The following is a 16994-nucleotide window of genomic DNA, read 5'->3' as shown; positions in this document are numbered from 1 at the left end:
CCCCCACAGTGATTTGGTCATCATGATTTAGTTGGCCCATTGAACCAAGTTCTTGGGATCTCCAGTCAGCAATGGTTGAGTGTCCACCATGATGCCGTTAAGCAATAGGCTTAAGACCCATCCATCTCGATGATTTCTAAACCACTTATTTTGATAACCCTTTGGTTAGCGGATCCGCGATATTATCCTTTGACGATATATAGTCAATGGTAATAATTCTGGTTAAAATTAATTGTCTAATGTAACTATGTCATCGTCGTATATGACAGGACTTTCCATTATATATCATGCTCTGTGCTCTGCCAATAGCGGATTGACTATCACAATGTATCCATATTGCAGTCACGGGCTTTGGCCATCTTGGAATATCCTCCAGAAACTGGCATAGATATTCAGCCTCTTCAGCGCATTTATCTAGTGCCACGAACTCAGCTTCCATCGTGGAATGAGTTATCACCGTTTGCTTGGAGGATTTCCATGATACTACTGCTCCGGCTAGTGTAAATATGTAACTACTCGTAGACTTTAGTGTCTTCTTTCTAGATATCCAGTTTGTGTCAATATATCCCTCTAATACTGCTGGATATCTGCCATAGTGCAGTCCATAGTCTCGAGTTCCCCTCAAATACCTCAATACTCTTATGATTGCTTTCCAGTGATCAGCTCCCGGATTACTCGTAAATCTACTCAACATGTTAATTGAGTATGCAATGTCTGGTCTTGTACAACTCATAAGGTACATCAGACTTCCGATTATTCTCGAGTATTCCATTTGGGAGACTCCTACACCTTTATTCTTGGATATATATAAAGTCATATCCACAGGTGTCCTAACTTTCTCAAAGTCATCCTTAAGAAACTTTTTTAGGATCTTATCAATGTAATGAGGTTGACTTAGTGAGAGACCCTCTAATGTTCTAGAAATTTGAATTCCTAGAATAACATTTGATAGTCCCATGTCTTTCATGTCGAATCTTGATTTCAACATGTCCTTAGTAGATTTGATCACTTTATCATTGCTTCCGGAAATAAGTAGATCATCTACATACAATGTCATCATGACATAGCCGCTGTCATTTTCCCTGACATAGCTTTTCTCGTTTTTCTTGTAATAGACACAACTATCACATTCATTGATTTTGAAGCCATTTGCCAGCACGATCTCATCAAATTTTTCATGCCATTTCATAGGTGCTTGCTTTAGACCATATAGTGATTTCACTAATTTAAAGACTTTTCTCTCTTGTCCAGGGACAAAAAACCCTTCAGGTTGTTCCATATAGATTTTCTGATCTATATCCCCATTTAAAAAAGTTGTTTTCACATCCAGTTGATGTACTGTTAGATTTCGCATTGTAGCGATAGCAAACATCATCCTTATGGATGTTATTCTCGTTATAGGAGAATAGGTATCAAAGTAATCATGGCATTTATGTTGCTTGTATCCTTTGATTACACTGGCCTTATACTTATCGATAATGCCATCAGTTTTTAACTTTTTCTTGAACACCCACTTGATACTTAATGGTTTACAACCGGTTGGAAAATCTATTAATTCCCAAGTATAATTCTGCATAATCGAATCAACTTCGTTCATGATGACCTCTTTCCACATAGGCCCATCCGGTGAGGTAACCGCTTCCTTATAGGTTTTCGGATCACCTTCTTCGAGCAAATAGGTCATAAAATCAGACCCATAGGATTTCTCCGTACGTTGTCTTTTGCTCCTTCTCACAACCCCCACATTTCCGTCTTCACTCTCATTATTATCATCTATAGACTCATGAGTTCGTTTAGACGTCATAGGTTGTTTGTTTCCTGGATTACATGGAAACATTGTCTCAAAGAATGAGGCGTTCCTTGATTTCATAATGGTATTCTTTTGAATATCAGGAATCTTGGATTCATGAATGAGAAACTGATATGCAGTGCTATGTGGAGGATATCTGATGAAGATACAATCCACAGTCTTTGGACCAATCTTCACCTTTTTAGGTGTAGGGATTAGTACCTTTGCAAGAAACCCCCATACTTTTAAGTGTTGATAACATGGTTTCTTCTTCTTCCATAATTCATAAGGACTTACATCCTTATTCTTGCGCATCGTAATGTTTAAGATATTATTTGCGCTTAAGATGGCTCCCCCCACATCGACTGCGGAAGTCCAGAGCTTAACAACATCGCATTCATCATCTCTTTAAGACATCAATTCTTCCTCTCAGCCACACCATTTGACTGATGGGAGTATGGTATAGTGACCTCATGGATTATACCATGTTGTGAACAGAATTCCCCAAAGGGTTCAACATATTCACCTTTACGATCACTCCATATTGTTTTGATTTTCTCTGATTGTTGTGTCTCAACTTCTTCCTCATAGATTTTAAATTTATCTATAACTCCGTCTTTGCTTTTCAGCAAATATACATAGCAGTATTTTGTACAGTCATATATGAATATAATAAAATACTTGTTTCCTCCTCTTGTTGGAGCGAATTTTAAATCACATATATCACTATGTATTAGGTCTAGCACTTTGGTGTTTCTTTCCACACGTTTAAATGATGATCTCGTTAATTTTGCCTCAACACAAGTATGACACTTATGTTTTAAATCAATTGTTAATTTTGGTATGTATTCTTTTACACTTAACCTTCGTAAAGTGTCGTAATTAACACGTCCTAATCTAGCATGCCATAAATTAGGAGACTCAAGCAAGTAAGCAGAAGAATCCTTCATTTTATTATCGTCCTTAATGGACATATCATTGAGCTTAAAAAGCCCATCGGTTACATAACCCTTACCTACAAATATACCACTCTTAGACAAAACAACTTTATCTGACTCTATTACAATGTGAATGCCATGCTTATTCAACATAGAACCAGACACCAGGTTCTTGCGAATATCAGGTACAAAAAGTACATTCTTCCAAGTCAGATTCTTTCAAGAGGTCATCTTCAGAATCACCGTACCTTCTTCTTCAATCGTAGAAGTTGCAGATTCCCCATGTAGAGCATCTCACCAGCATTAGAAACTTTGAGGCTAGAGAAAATCGCCTTGTCCGAGAAAACATGCCTTGTAGCTCCATTATCAATCCACCATTCCCTTGGATTTGAGCCAACGAGGTTTATTTCAGAGATTGTAGCACATAGGTCTATATCACCTATCTCATTGGACACATTATCAATCATGTTTGCTTCCTTCTTCTTGCTGGGTTTCTTGGGCTTTTTGCAATCGGCAGACCTATGCCCCATTTTATCACAGTTGAAGCACTTTCCTTGAAACTTCGACGGGTTCGAAATTCCTCCTTTGGGTGCCAGCTTCCCCCCTTTCCCAAAACTTCTTGGGCTTGGAGCTCTGGTACTCTACCATGTTTGCCTTTTCAGTGACAACATTAGTTTTCCTCTCGGATCCTCGGTTGTCTTCTTCGATACGAAGTCTAACGATAAGATCCTCCATAGACATCTCCTTACGCTTGTGCTTAAGGTAGTTCTTGAAATCTTTCCAACCAGACGGTAACTTTTCAATCACAGCAGCAACTTGGAAGTACTCACTTATGACCATCCCCTCAGCATGGATATCATGGATGATCACTTGTAGTTCTTGCACCTGACTGACCACAGTCTTAGAATCCGTCATCTTGTAATTAAGAAAGCGACCAACGATCCACTTCTTTGCCCCAGCGTCCTCGGTTTTATACTTATGGTCAAGTGATTCCCATAAGACCTTAGTTGTTGTTTTCGAGTAGTATACGTTATACAATGAATCAGCCAAACAGTTTAGCACATAGTTCCGACAGATATAGTCGGCGTGCTTCCAGGCATCCGCAGCATACACAGTCTGCATATCACTCTCAGCAGTGAGTAATGGTACTTCCTCCTTGAGATATCGATCAAGGTTTAGAGTTGTCAGATAAAACAACATCTTTTGCTGCCAGCGCTTGAAGTTCGATCCATTGAACTTCTCAGGTTTCTCAGCGTATGCAGAAGGCACAACAGGATGAGTAGGCGCTACAGGATGCGTAGGCGCAACAGGTGGGACAGTCGTAATAGGTGTCTGTACACCAGTATTCAGTCCAAGAGGCACCTAGAACTGTCCAACGACAGTATGTCCCCAAGGCGTTCTTCCCCAAGGCACATGTCCCGAAGGCACATGTCCTAACGGCGGCTGACCCCCATCATGTACCAGTACCTGTGCGTTAGGGTTTAGCAGCGGTTGGTGATCCCCATCAGATGTTATAATCTGTGCGTTGGGATCAACCACATCGTTACCAGTCATATTGTTCACGTTCGCCATTAGTCTATTAAACAAAAACACTCAAGATAGATTTGTCAGTCACATATTAAACAAATTAATAAGCTTTAAGATTGTTGTACAATATGTGCAGAAACAAACCAATATGTGTATGTGTGTGTGAACAAAATGAACAAGCAGAGTAACAGAAAAAGAGGAGAGAAGGATATAATCCGAGTCCAGTGCAGAACTGTCTCCTTAAAACTTATTAGCCTTCACCGTCGTGTGCGACCGAAAAGCCTCACAGGATAAAACGGATTGCAGTGATGTAGAAAAACACTCTCAGCGAGCTTGAAACAGAGCAAGAAATTATCAGCGGAGGAGAGATGTGGGGTTTTGTGTTTAGAGGCGAATGTGTTTTTGGTGTCTCAAACCCTAGAGGTGTTTATATAGGTGTAGATAGACTTATGAGCTACTCTTTTCCATAATTAAATATCATTAATTATGGAATCGGTGTAATACTTGCAAGCTACTCTATTCCATAAATAATCTGAAACAGAATCAGATTAAATATATCAAGACATACACCATATCAATTAATCTGAAACAAAATCAAATTAATTTATGCCATAATATTTGAGTCAAATTCTAGTGGAAAATAATAATTTCCATTATTAAGAGAATATCATCATATCTCACACATCTTTTAGTTATAATGATCAAAATATGACTTACCAATATGGATTTATACCCATATTTTCCAACACAAATATCATGAAACATCTAATCTTACATATTTCAAATCTTACAATTAATTATATTAAAAATCTATTTTTACTCTTAAATGAAAAATGTTTGTTAAAATATGTCTTAAATCGTAAACATCTCAAACACTGAAATTTCGGGGGTCTCACGGGAATTATCTATTTTGGACCTATTTTTCTGATTTTTTTTAACCTTCCGTAGAGTATTATATAAACTCTTTAGTTTATAATCTAAACGTCTCCAGATTAATAAAAAAATTATCTTCTACCTATTTGTGTAATTTTTATGTTTATTATAAGTTGTGTTGCTTCCACAATAAAATTTATAAAACTTTACAAAAAAATATGTTTATAAATCTAAAAAATTCCAGGAGTATGATCAGTCTCGTAGAACTATTTGATTTATAATGACGTTGTGTTATATATAATTGAAAAGTTAGTATATTTAAGGCTATAACTGAAGTATTCTCGAATTCCTTTAAAAACAAGAAAAAAAAATACTAAAAGTAGGTGAGTTGTTCTATCAAACAAACAAAATTAGACTGGTTAAAAGACCGAGAATACATATTGAAAACAGAGATGTTTCAACTTTGAGAAAAAGGTACTAGCAAATAATTATTCAAAAAGGTACAACTCATAATCAAATCAGTCAGTGTTGTATTTCTTGGCGGGTTCGAGTGTGGAATATGTGAGTATTATTTTATGGGGTGTCATGTCAAAAAAATAGAAAATGATACATGGAATATACAACTGTAACTGAATACTAAAATAAGTTCTTTTTTCCACATGTTATGCTGCTGGGAAAGGAGAATTCTTGCTTGTGATTTCTTGCCGCATTCCCCTTATTAAAAACTACTCCGTTTCTCTGGATTTTTTATATCAGGGACGAGAGATTGACACACATTTTAAAATTTCCATAAATTATGATTTTTTTAATAATTTTAAATATTTTTTAAATGAAAATATAATGTTTAAAATTTATACAGAAAAAGAAAATTGTAAAAATAAATTATATAACTATACTTTATAGTAGACTTCAAATGTGTGTCAGGAGAAAAAAACATGTAAAGAATAGAGTGGGACGGAGGGAATAATAGTCAACAAAGTGTCGATATAGTGATTGAGATCTTGTACTTTTCGTGTTCGTGAAAAATCAAAAGCTGTCTCAAAAAATACAAAGAATAGGTAATATATAATGAAATTTATTTTATGTTCGCTTTCATTTGAAATTTATAGATATTTGAATAATTAGATTTGGAAAATACTAGCGACCCCAAATTTTACACCAAAAAATTCCCTAAATCTGATGAATATTTGGCAACCTTCCTAATAATAATATGAGACCCATCGTGCATTTATATGCGCCCACAAATTAAAATCAGGCATATGTCAGCCACGTCATTTAGTAAAATTTTTGGGAAGAAAATCTATATCACTGGATATCTCATGTCCGCTCCATTGAAAATTATATTTTAAGTTAGAGAAAAAGAAAATTGTATTCAAAATTGATTTAATTAACCAAGTTTATCCGGGATTCAAATATATTTAGCGTGTCAACTCATTCTTAGAAATCATCAATCCATTCTGAATAAGTTACAAGTTGATAGCTTCGAGAGTTTGACCGAAGTCAGCAGCATATATATGGAGAATGATGGGAGAGAGAGTGATCTTGTGGTGTGCTATACTTGAAACTTTTAGTAGTCATTTTATGTTGAGCTTTGGGTTATACTAATCCTCAAAAATGTGAATCCTGTTAATTACTAAAAGTTAGAAAAGATTTATTTACAAGTTTATTTAAAGGAATACTCTAAATAAAAGTTACTCCTAGTTTAAAAGAATTCTAGAAGAGTTCTGACTGACCATTCTATAAGAAGCAGGTAAGAACACTAGTATATTTATAAAAATAGAAGCTATCTTAATAAATCAAACTTAGAAGAACCGGCATTTCATCACATGGGTTTATTTAAAATTAGCATGATGAAAGATTCGCCACCAGTTTTATTGTAATTTTTTTATGGATTCTTCTACCTCGGTTGAAGTAAGTTATGTTCAACTCCTACATATACAGTTAAACCTCTTTAAAGTAATACCCTTGGGACCGGGAAAAAATATTACTTTACCGAATTTATTACTTTATCGATATAATAATATTTTATTACTTTATCGATAAAGTAATATTTTATTACTTTACCGAATTTTTATGTTTACGTGGTACAGTATAATATATAATGTACGTATAAAAACTAGAATTAATCACATGCAATGAATTTTTATGATGCGGTTATGGAATCACCTACGGATGAAGAAATCATTGAGTCGGTAATGAGCACTGATGAAGGGACTGATCCTGAACCCGACGATAGCAATGTCATCCCAAGCGTGTCATCAAAGGAAGCATTTCAAGCACTCACCACTTTGAACAATTACTTGTTACAACACGAGCAAAACATACCAGGAGTTATTTTTGTTTTACATAAAGTCAAGGACGAGATTAATTTTGGCTTTGGTGGAAAGAAGAAACAAGCTACAATAGATTCATATTTTAATAAGAATTAAATTTTGTAATCATATACATTATACAGTATATATATATATATATATATATATATATATATAATTATGGAATTATTACTTTACATATTACTTGGGCCCTAAATGACTTTCGAATTTTTTATTATCTTATGCTTTTAGCGAGAATATTACTTTACAACATTGGCCCAAGTTGGGACCGATAAAAATTATTACTTAAGCGAGGTTTTTACTTTATCGGATATTACTTAATCGAGGTTTAACTGTACTACAAATAATTTGGAATTAATACGGCCTCCGTCTCATTTATGTCGTTCATGGATTAAATTATAAATTATGGGGACAATTCTTGGTCCAAATAAGAAAAAAAGTGACCATAATTAGTAGGATGTAGAAAGCATTGTTTTATATTGAACAGTTACCGGTGTAATCGAGATGAGTCGAGCCAAATAAACATTTTACGAGCCAAGCTTGATTAACTCACAAACATTTTGACCTATTTACGCTCCTAATTTCAGCCGGGACCTCAGCTGTTATCACATGAAACAGTCTCATGATTTGCCTGAAATATAACCACAAAACTAAACTACTTGCCATGTGTTTTAGGCCCTTCAAAAAACTGCACTTTTAAATGATACTAAAACAAGATCCTGGTGCAACACCTGACCAGATCCTAGTGCAGTGCAACACCTGAAAAAATGTTGAAAACTATACCGGGAGATGGTAAAACAAAAATTTCATCTCCTGTTCAGCTGTTAAAATCTTAAATCTACAAGACGTCAAGACCTATGATATGAACCTGAAACTTTTATACTTACAATTATATATTACAGGGGTGTGGTTGAAACACTATCAGTAGATGCAGACCTCACTGTTGACAGAAAGTGATGAATAAGCGAGGCCCGTCTAAATGCTTCAAGCCAAGGTGTGTACATTTTAACACGTGAATCATAGAAAATTAGAGGATAAAGGCAAGGCACTAAGGTCCCTACCCAACTCTAAACTCATTCTCACTCTCATACCTCAGCTGCAGCTATTACTTCCTCATCAGTCGTGTCGGATATAATATTATCAGTAGGATTTTCTTGTACAGACTCTGTTTCTGTTTCAATTTCCTTGTGCCTCTCAGAATCAGTTAGTTTCTCCCTAAGCTTCATCATAAGTTCCTCTTTGGCATCTTGATCCTCAGCCAAAAAGCGCTTGATAGCATCCTTACCGCAAAAGCTCTTACCATTTAAGTTGTAATAAGCATTTCCTGCCTTTGTAATGAACTTGTGTTTGCATCCCAGCTCTAGAATTTCTGCTTCTTGAGATATTCCCTTTCCAAACTCAAGCTCGAATTGTGCAGTTCTAAATGGAGGGGCGTGCTTGTTCTTCACAATCTTCACTGTAACTTGGCTTCCGACAGTCTGCGGAAAACAACAAACCACGTAGAGAAATGAACTGCAGCTGCTATTGAGTTGTAGGACCAATGCAAGAGCTCTATTCTTAGACCGTAGTGTAGCCCACAGGTAGAGGCTCAATTAAGTAAAGCATCAGTTTCAATACAAGTATACAACATATATCTACAGTGCAACAATCTTCAGGCAACTAAATGTACCAAGTAGAAAAAAATGAGGCGCAACTTAGTAATTTTTCAATCTTCTTATTCTATAAATTCTTGCCATAAATGGAAATAATATTATACTCCCTCCGTCCCAATAGTCTAATAGTCAACCTCACAGATTTCAGAATATACATGGCAATTTCTACTTTTAATCTAAAATTTTATCTAGCCTGGTTTGGACGATTTTCTTTTTTTGACTTGTTTTCCCTTACTAACCAAATCTTAATCATCTTCAGAGGGATAAGCTAACAAAATTAATGGTTTTTCTTAAAGACAGTCGTAAAAATCAAATGCTTTTATGCTGCAGCAAAAGACATTACATTTACTTCAATTTTAATTCAACTTTTTTTAGTCGGGAAATATTCAACTGGCTTACGTTGTCAGGCCTCTTAATAAATAGATAAATACCACGTCAGTGACCACAGGACTAACTACATTACAAACAAGGATTATTTGATGCAGATCCCTTCAGATAAATATCATAAAATAGACAGGAATACACACCTCCTCACCCTTTTTCACGAGACCCGTTCTCCTGATATTTAGGCGCATTGAAGCATAGAACTTTAAGGCATTTCCACCACAGGTTACTTCAGTTGGTCCACCAAACGTGAAAGTAGATAGCTTTGCTCGCACCTGGAGTTGATTGAGAGAAGTCAATATATTTCAGTGAAACTACAGGATCCAGCTGTTTAAATTGGAGAGAGAGAGAGGGAGAGAGAGAGAGAGAGAGAGAGAGAGAGAGAGAGAGAGTATGAAACACTTCTTGAGCATCATGGTATGGTAATACGAAGTGACGTGTTCCCATATTTCGCATATGTTAACCAGGTTACTTAGGAGCAATGCATAATAATATAAAGATAGTATAATCTTCTCAGAGTAAATGTATAGATGATCATAGACATTTTTCCACTCAGTAGTATAGCCAGAGAGCTGCGTTCACCTTTATCTAAACTCATTGCTTCTAATGTGTTTACCTAAATGGAAACTCTTTGCTCCTTAACCAACATAAAAACCAACTATACTAAATTATGGCAGTGAACTCGGTGATCTACTTCAGTATGAGAATATCAGATATCCAGCATAACAATATAGCTAAGATGTTTTGATAAGAAAATACAAAAGTAGTATTTGCCAATCACACCAAAAAATCCAAAAAAAAAGAATATACTGTATGATGATGACCTCATACATACTGATTTCATAGGTAGTATCTGCATATCTGACTACCTACAGCCATATGACCTCATAGTTCAATACATGATACATGATCAGACCATTTAACCATAGTTCTTATGCTTCATTACTAAACATATCATTTAAGACAAAAGGCAGCCCAAGGAAGGCATATAAGCAGCAAACAGCGAAGTCATCTTTAGAAGTAAAGAAATTTATAATGTTTTATAATGAAAGAAGAAATTTCCACACTAAAGATGATGTGGAGAACACTGTAAGATTATAGTCATCAATTCTCATTGTTAAGGTACATGTACTAGACCTGATTTATAAATATCAGTATAGTCTGGGACATGGACAAAGAATGGCTTAATTTGCGCAGTGCCTGGCTCATAAGTCTAGCTTGCATTGCCATGTGTGCATCCCCCATCTCGCCATCAAGTTCACTCTTTGGAACTAGAGCTGCTACCTAGCAGTAAGAAAACAAAGTGCATTAAAGGAGAAGTTTTGCATATCCCTAAATCAGATTAAAAGTTGATTATTCGAGAACCAAATCTAAATCTAATTAGGTTAGACAATAAGACTCAATCAGCAAAACTTCCTTACACTGTCTACAACAACAACGTCAACCGAACCGCTACGAATTATGGTATCCACCAGACTAAGAGCTTGTTCACCACAATCTGGTTGTGAGAGAAGCAAATTTTCAGTATTTACCCCAATAGCCTTGGCTAATGCTGGATCAAGAGCATGCTCAGCATCAACAAAAACACAGTAACCTACACAAAAATAACAAAAACTTCATAAATTTTAGATATTAAAAAGCTCATCAGCAGAAGATCATTGTTCAATAAAATGGATAGTAACCTCCTTGCTTCTGTGCCTCTGCTATTACATGTAGAGCAAGAGTTGTCTTTCCAGAAGCCTCTGGACCATAAATCTCAACAACACGACCCTGAAGTAATTCAACGCACATTAAAGGTGCAACCACGAATAGTACCAATAGTCTCTCACCAAATAAAAATTTAAAATTTCCAATCCCAAACAGAAAAACATAACACAAAATATATCTGCAAATTAATGAAGCACTTTGCCTATACTAGACAAAATTCATCAAAGTAAACATATGGGAATTAACCAAGTGGTAGTAAAAGAGAAGAAAAAAATGATATGCATTGGTAAAAGTTAAATATATCGAGATAATAAGCAAAATTAGTTGTTTACAGTCAAAAAACTTTTAAAAAAATGGAGGAACTCTTACTCTACTCTCATAATTCTATGTAGTAAATACCACAAACAACATATGGAAGAGCAAAAGAAGCTTTAGAAAAATGTTTAAACAAAAAAAACATCTTTGAAGTCTAAACTCTATGAATTCATCTAGATATCTTCTGTAACATGCTAAGATACCTTGGGAAATCCACCAATACCCAGTGCCAGATCCAAGGTGAAGGATCCTGTAGAAATCACAGGAACTTCCTTCGGAGAGACAGAACGACCAAGCCACATGATGGACCCTTTCCCAAATGAAGTAGTAATCTGATCCAATGCTTGCTTTAGCGCCAGATCTTTCTTTGACATATTCTCTTCTCCTGAATCACTTCCATCCGATTTTGATCTCCGTTTACCTTCATAGAGAGAAATATTGATTAGCATAGTTATAAATACAACGGCATCTAATAAAAGCAAGCGACTTATACGTCTGCATTCTTACAAGCAATGAACCAAGTCATCAATATCAAAATATTACAGAACTTGCCAACAAAACTTTGAAAATCAGTGCATTAAAGCTACTTAGAGGTAACAAGCTTCCAAGTATACTACATTACCTAAATGAAAAATTACACAAGCACAAATGATACTTGGAAAAAATTATTTAAAGAAGACTTTTAAACATTGCAAAATACAGAACCACTATTTTTTGCTAAATGCCGTGATGCTACATTCACTTGCTAATTTGCAACACAAATGGTACACTAAAACCACACTTGCAAAAAAATAAATATGCCGCATACATATTAAGGATAGTGTAGGTTGAATGATACTTTCGATTTAGAAAAAAAAGTTAAATATATGTCATATAGGGTCAACTGTTAAACAGAGTACAGGTCCACGCAACTGAATACTTAAACAAATAAATTAATCACCTCTGGTAGAGAAGTTGCTTAGCTGTGAGGATGTTCCCAATACCCCTTTTCTTACACCCTGCAGACCAACAAGTTCAAAAGAATCTTAAAATTTAAAAGGTGAACTGAACTGTGACGTTCCATCATTTCTTTGTTTACACCAAAACTAACATAATAAGAAGGCATGTTCCTGAAGTACTGACTGTAAACAAGAATCACAAGTCATCAAATGCATTAAGCTCGAATATAGTAATCATTAAAGTAGTTCAATATCGTAATATTAACTGCATAACAACAAAAATCCCACTTCATTTTGCACAACAAAGGGTTTTCTACAATACCATAGCCACTAAATTAGACAATGACACATCGATATAACTCAAACATAAAAAAAACTCTACTATACTGCCCTATACAATTACAATGTTGCTAAAGAATAAATACCAGCTCCAACAAACACAAGAAACAAAAATAAAACTAAAAAGTCATAATCAATCCTAACTTTAATACCCTTATATTTCAAGAAAACTAACCAAATTGTTAATACTAACTTGTTGGAATACAAAAAGAACCATATCCCACAAAAAAAGATAACACCTTTTAACTTGCAATCACTTAATTGATCACAAAAACATAAAATTTCATCAAGAAAAAAGATGGGTTTGCAGAAAGATTACCTGAGAAGAGAGAAAAGGGTGTTTGAGGAATGAAGCTGTTCGAATAAGCCTGCTTGCCATATTCATCTTGGGTTATATATATGTAAGACTGCTTTAGTTGGGTTACATTAACAAGATTATGGGAAATCAAACTAAAAGCAGAGAGTTGTATATCTGTGTACGTATATGCAGGAGAGAGAGATGATGAAATTGAGAGAGAAAATTGGAGAGGGTTTGTGATTAGGGTTTAAGGTGTTTCCCTCCTTTTTTTACCCCCTTTGTTTTGTTGGTCTTTTCCACCAAAATTTAACACTTACTTCCCCTTATACCGGAGTGAGCATTTCACGGGTTAGAACCTATAATCGAATCGAATCGTTCAAAAATTTCGGGTCCGGTTCGGGTATTTAGCTTTTTGGATCCGGTTCAGTTCTTAAAATTTTAAAAATTTTGGTTCCCGGTTCGGTTCAGTTCTTGATGGTCAAAAACCGAAAGAACCGAGAACCGTTTAGGTATAATATAATTAATATATATATATAATATATTATATATAACTACGTGTCTTGTCTATGTATTCGGTCTTTTAATTTCTGCTCTAATATGTATATTATCAGTATAACTGTATATGAAACGACACGAGTACACGACAACACTCACACCATTAGAATTTAGAAGTAAAACGAACAAGGAACAAGGATGATCTGATTCTTCTCTTCTTTGTCATCACTCAAAATATCTTATGGATTCAGCAAGAGATTCAGTAAGTACTTGTACTTATAATTTCTTTTATGTTTCGTTAACTATATTATCTTATTAGGGTTTTCTTGAATATGATTAGTAGAAATCTTTTTAGTTCCCTCTGTAGATTATAATGATTAATGATGATTGATGAGTATACAATCTACTACTAACTACTTGTACTATTGAATGTTGATATTATTCAAAGGTATTAGCTTTTGTTAATTTTTTCAGAATCTTACGGAAGCTAATAATAACACAGACCCAAATGGAATATCTTCGAATCAAACTCAAACTGGTTCAAGATCAAGAACAAAAAGAAAACCTGTGGCACTACGTTCAGATATTTGGGACGATTTTACAAGATTTCGAGATGCAACGACGGGTGAATTGAGAGGCAAATGCAAGCACTTTGGATCGGAATTTGCTGCTAGTTCATTCAATGAGACATCTTCTATGCGCAAACATTTAGAGAAATCGTGCAAGGGAAAGCCTAAGGATGATGCAAGTCAAAGACAAATAACTGGAATGAAAACTCAAGCAGGAGGTGATTCCCTTGTCTCTATAAAGGTTGATGTTAAACTTATTACAAAAACTATTGCTGAAATGATCATAATTGATGAGCTACCATTCAAGCATTTTGATGGACTTGGTTTCCAGCATTTAATGGCTCTAGCTTTTCCAAAGTTCAAGCTGCCATCACGATTTACTGTACAACGTGATTGTTTTGGTATATTTTGTGCTGAGAAGAGAAAGTTAAAACATATTTTGATGAGAAAAAAACAAATAGTCTGTCTTACAACAGATACTTGGACGTCTATACGAAAGGTCAATTTTATGTGTTTAACTGCTCATTACATTAATGAGGACCGGAAACTTTGTAAAAAGCTTTTGAGTTTTACACCAATTACTTCACATCGAGGCAAAGATATAGGTCGTTCAGTTGAAAAATGTTTGCGTGATTGGGGAATTGAAAATATTTTCACAGTGACGGCTGATGATGCAAGTTCTAACGATGTGGCTATTGAATATTTAAAAGACGAATTCTCTGTAAAAGATGGGAGTGTTTCGAGCTGCAAGTATATACACATGAGGTGTGTTGCACATATCCTAAACCTAGTTGTCAATGATGGGCTGAAAATAAAACATTATCTCGTTCAATTAAGAGAATTCGAGATGCTGTCAAGTATGTGAAGAACTCAGCTGCTCGGCTATCAAAATTCGAAGAATGTATGGAAATGGAAAATGATGGTAACAATGCAGAATTGACATTGGATGTTTTCACGAGGTGGAATTCAACGTATATGATGCTCGATGCAGCTTTGAAACATGAAAAGGTATGGAAAAGATACGAAAAAGAAGATATTGTGTTTGCTATTGATCTTGCTGATGGGAAATGGGGTACCAGATGTAAATGTCTGGACTAAAAGATGGGAGTGTTTTGAGCTGCAAGTATATACACATGAGGTGTGTTGCACATATCCTAAACCTAGTTGTCAATGATGGGCTGAAAATAAAACATTTATCTCTTTCAATTAAGAGAATTCGAGATGCTGTCAAGTATGTGAAGAACTCAGCTGCTCGGCTATCAAAATTCGAAGAATGTATGGAAATGGAAAATGATGGTAACAATGCAGAATTGACATTGGATGTTTCCACGAGGTGGAATTCAAGGTATATGATGCTCGATGCAGCTTTGAAACATGAAAAGGTATGGAAAAGATACGAAAAAGAAGATATTGTGTTTGCTATTGATCTTGCTGATGGGAAATGGGGTACCAGATGCAAATGACTGGGCTAATGCTCGTAAGTTACATATATTTTTTAGACATTTTATGAGTTCACACTAAAAATTTCTGGTAGCAAGTATGTAACTTCAAATTTATTTTATCATGAACTATTGGCACTAAATGGTACTTTAAAGTCATGGATCAGGAGTGATAACGAGGATTTAAGTACAATTGCTTCTAAAATGCAAGAAAAGTTTGATAAATACTGGGGAGATCCGTTAAAGATGAATAAGTTAATATTTATGGGAGCAGTTCTTGATCCTCGTTTCAAGTTGGGATATGTTGAGTTCACCATGGAACGTTTGTACGAAAATATTATGTTAGCATCTACGATGAAACGACAATTAAAGGATGCACTATATGAATTGTTTAATAACTACAAAGAGAAGTATTCTTTGACTTCCGATGAAGGGTGTTCAAGTGGTAAGAGTACTGTCATTTTTTCTGATGTTAACGAAGAGAATCAGTCTTCTGATATTAGTCAAGTATGGTTGAATGAATATATGACAGAGTTTGGGATGCTTCATGGCGGGAGTAGTGCAAGATCTGAACTTGATGTTTATCTTGAAGAATCAAGGGTTAGCGGCGACCAAAAGTTTGACATTCTTAATTGGTGGAAGGGCAATTGTGTTAGGTTTCCGATTCTTTCTCAGATGGCTCGTGACATCTTAGCCATTCCGGTGTCAACAGTTGCATCAGAATCTGTATTTAGTACCGGTGGATGGGTATTAGATGCATTTAGAAGTTCTTTATCTCCTGTAATTGCAGAAGCTTTGTTGTGTGCACAAGACTGGCTTCGAGGATCTCTCCATTCAAATGATGTTGAAGAAAATGATGACGATCAAGAAAAGCTTGCCAAGGGTGAGAACTTATTTTCCTGAAACCTTGTATTTAGTTATCTCTGATTCTCTGTTACTAATCTCTAGTCCTGATTTTTTTAATCCATTATCCTACTTTCTTCACAGAATTCAGCAACTTGATAGTAGATGCACTTTCAAGAAATATAGAGATTCAGGAGGACAACAATGAAGAAGAAGTTATACATCACTTTTTGGCATATTTTTCAATACTCGTTTAAAGTATAATTCTATAATATTTTTTTAATAAAAGTTTTATATTTAAACTTTTTTTCAAAAAAATTAGAAAAAATATTATGAAATTATATTTTATAGAAGTCTCAAAATACGCGTAAATAGTGAACATAAATATCTTGTCGGACACAGGGAGTATATTTTTTTAACAAACACGTTATTACATTTAAGGGAACAATCAAGGGATCGCGGCTCCGTTCCTTTTAGTTTTATGGGATAGTATTACGTCCGGTTCAATATATTTTCAGGCATTCAAAATTAGAGAGAAATTGCACGGAACGGGGT

General features: G+C 35.1%; 2 protein-coding genes across 2 annotated transcripts; one reads left to right on the top strand and one right to left on the bottom strand.

Annotated features, from left to right (window-relative positions):
• Positions 1-8248: 8248 nt before the first annotated feature.
• On the bottom strand, positions 8249-13374 carry LOC141693895 (DNA repair protein recA homolog 3, mitochondrial-like). Its single transcript, XM_074499083.1, has 8 exons — positions 13115-13374; positions 12459-12516; positions 11722-11939; positions 11179-11266; positions 10918-11090; positions 10634-10780; positions 9640-9771; positions 8249-8938 (listed from the first exon to the last, which is right to left on the bottom strand). Exons 1-8 carry the CDS (start codon positions 13178-13180, stop codon positions 8546-8548), a joined length of 1275 nt encoding a protein of 424 aa, XP_074355184.1. The 5' UTR covers positions 13181-13374; the 3' UTR covers positions 8249-8545.
• A 455-nt stretch (positions 13375-13829) lies between these two features.
• LOC141691408 (zinc finger BED domain-containing protein RICESLEEPER 1-like) lies at positions 13830-16499 on the top strand. Its single transcript, XM_074496149.1, has 5 exons — positions 13830-13850; positions 14063-14878; positions 14995-15238; positions 15322-15539; positions 15657-16499. The coding sequence occupies exons 1-5, from the start codon at positions 13830-13832 to the stop codon at positions 16497-16499; spliced, it is 2142 nt and encodes a 713-aa protein (XP_074352250.1).
• Positions 16500-16994: the final 495 nt, after the last annotated feature.

This window comes from Apium graveolens, chromosome 10 (assembly GCF_009905375.1).
Source record: "Apium graveolens cultivar Ventura chromosome 10, ASM990537v1, whole genome shotgun sequence".
NCBI lineage: Eukaryota > Viridiplantae > Streptophyta > Magnoliopsida > Apiales > Apiaceae > Apium > Apium graveolens.
The sequence above is the reverse complement of the archived record's forward strand: the minus strand, read 5'-3'. Positions and strand labels throughout refer to the sequence as shown.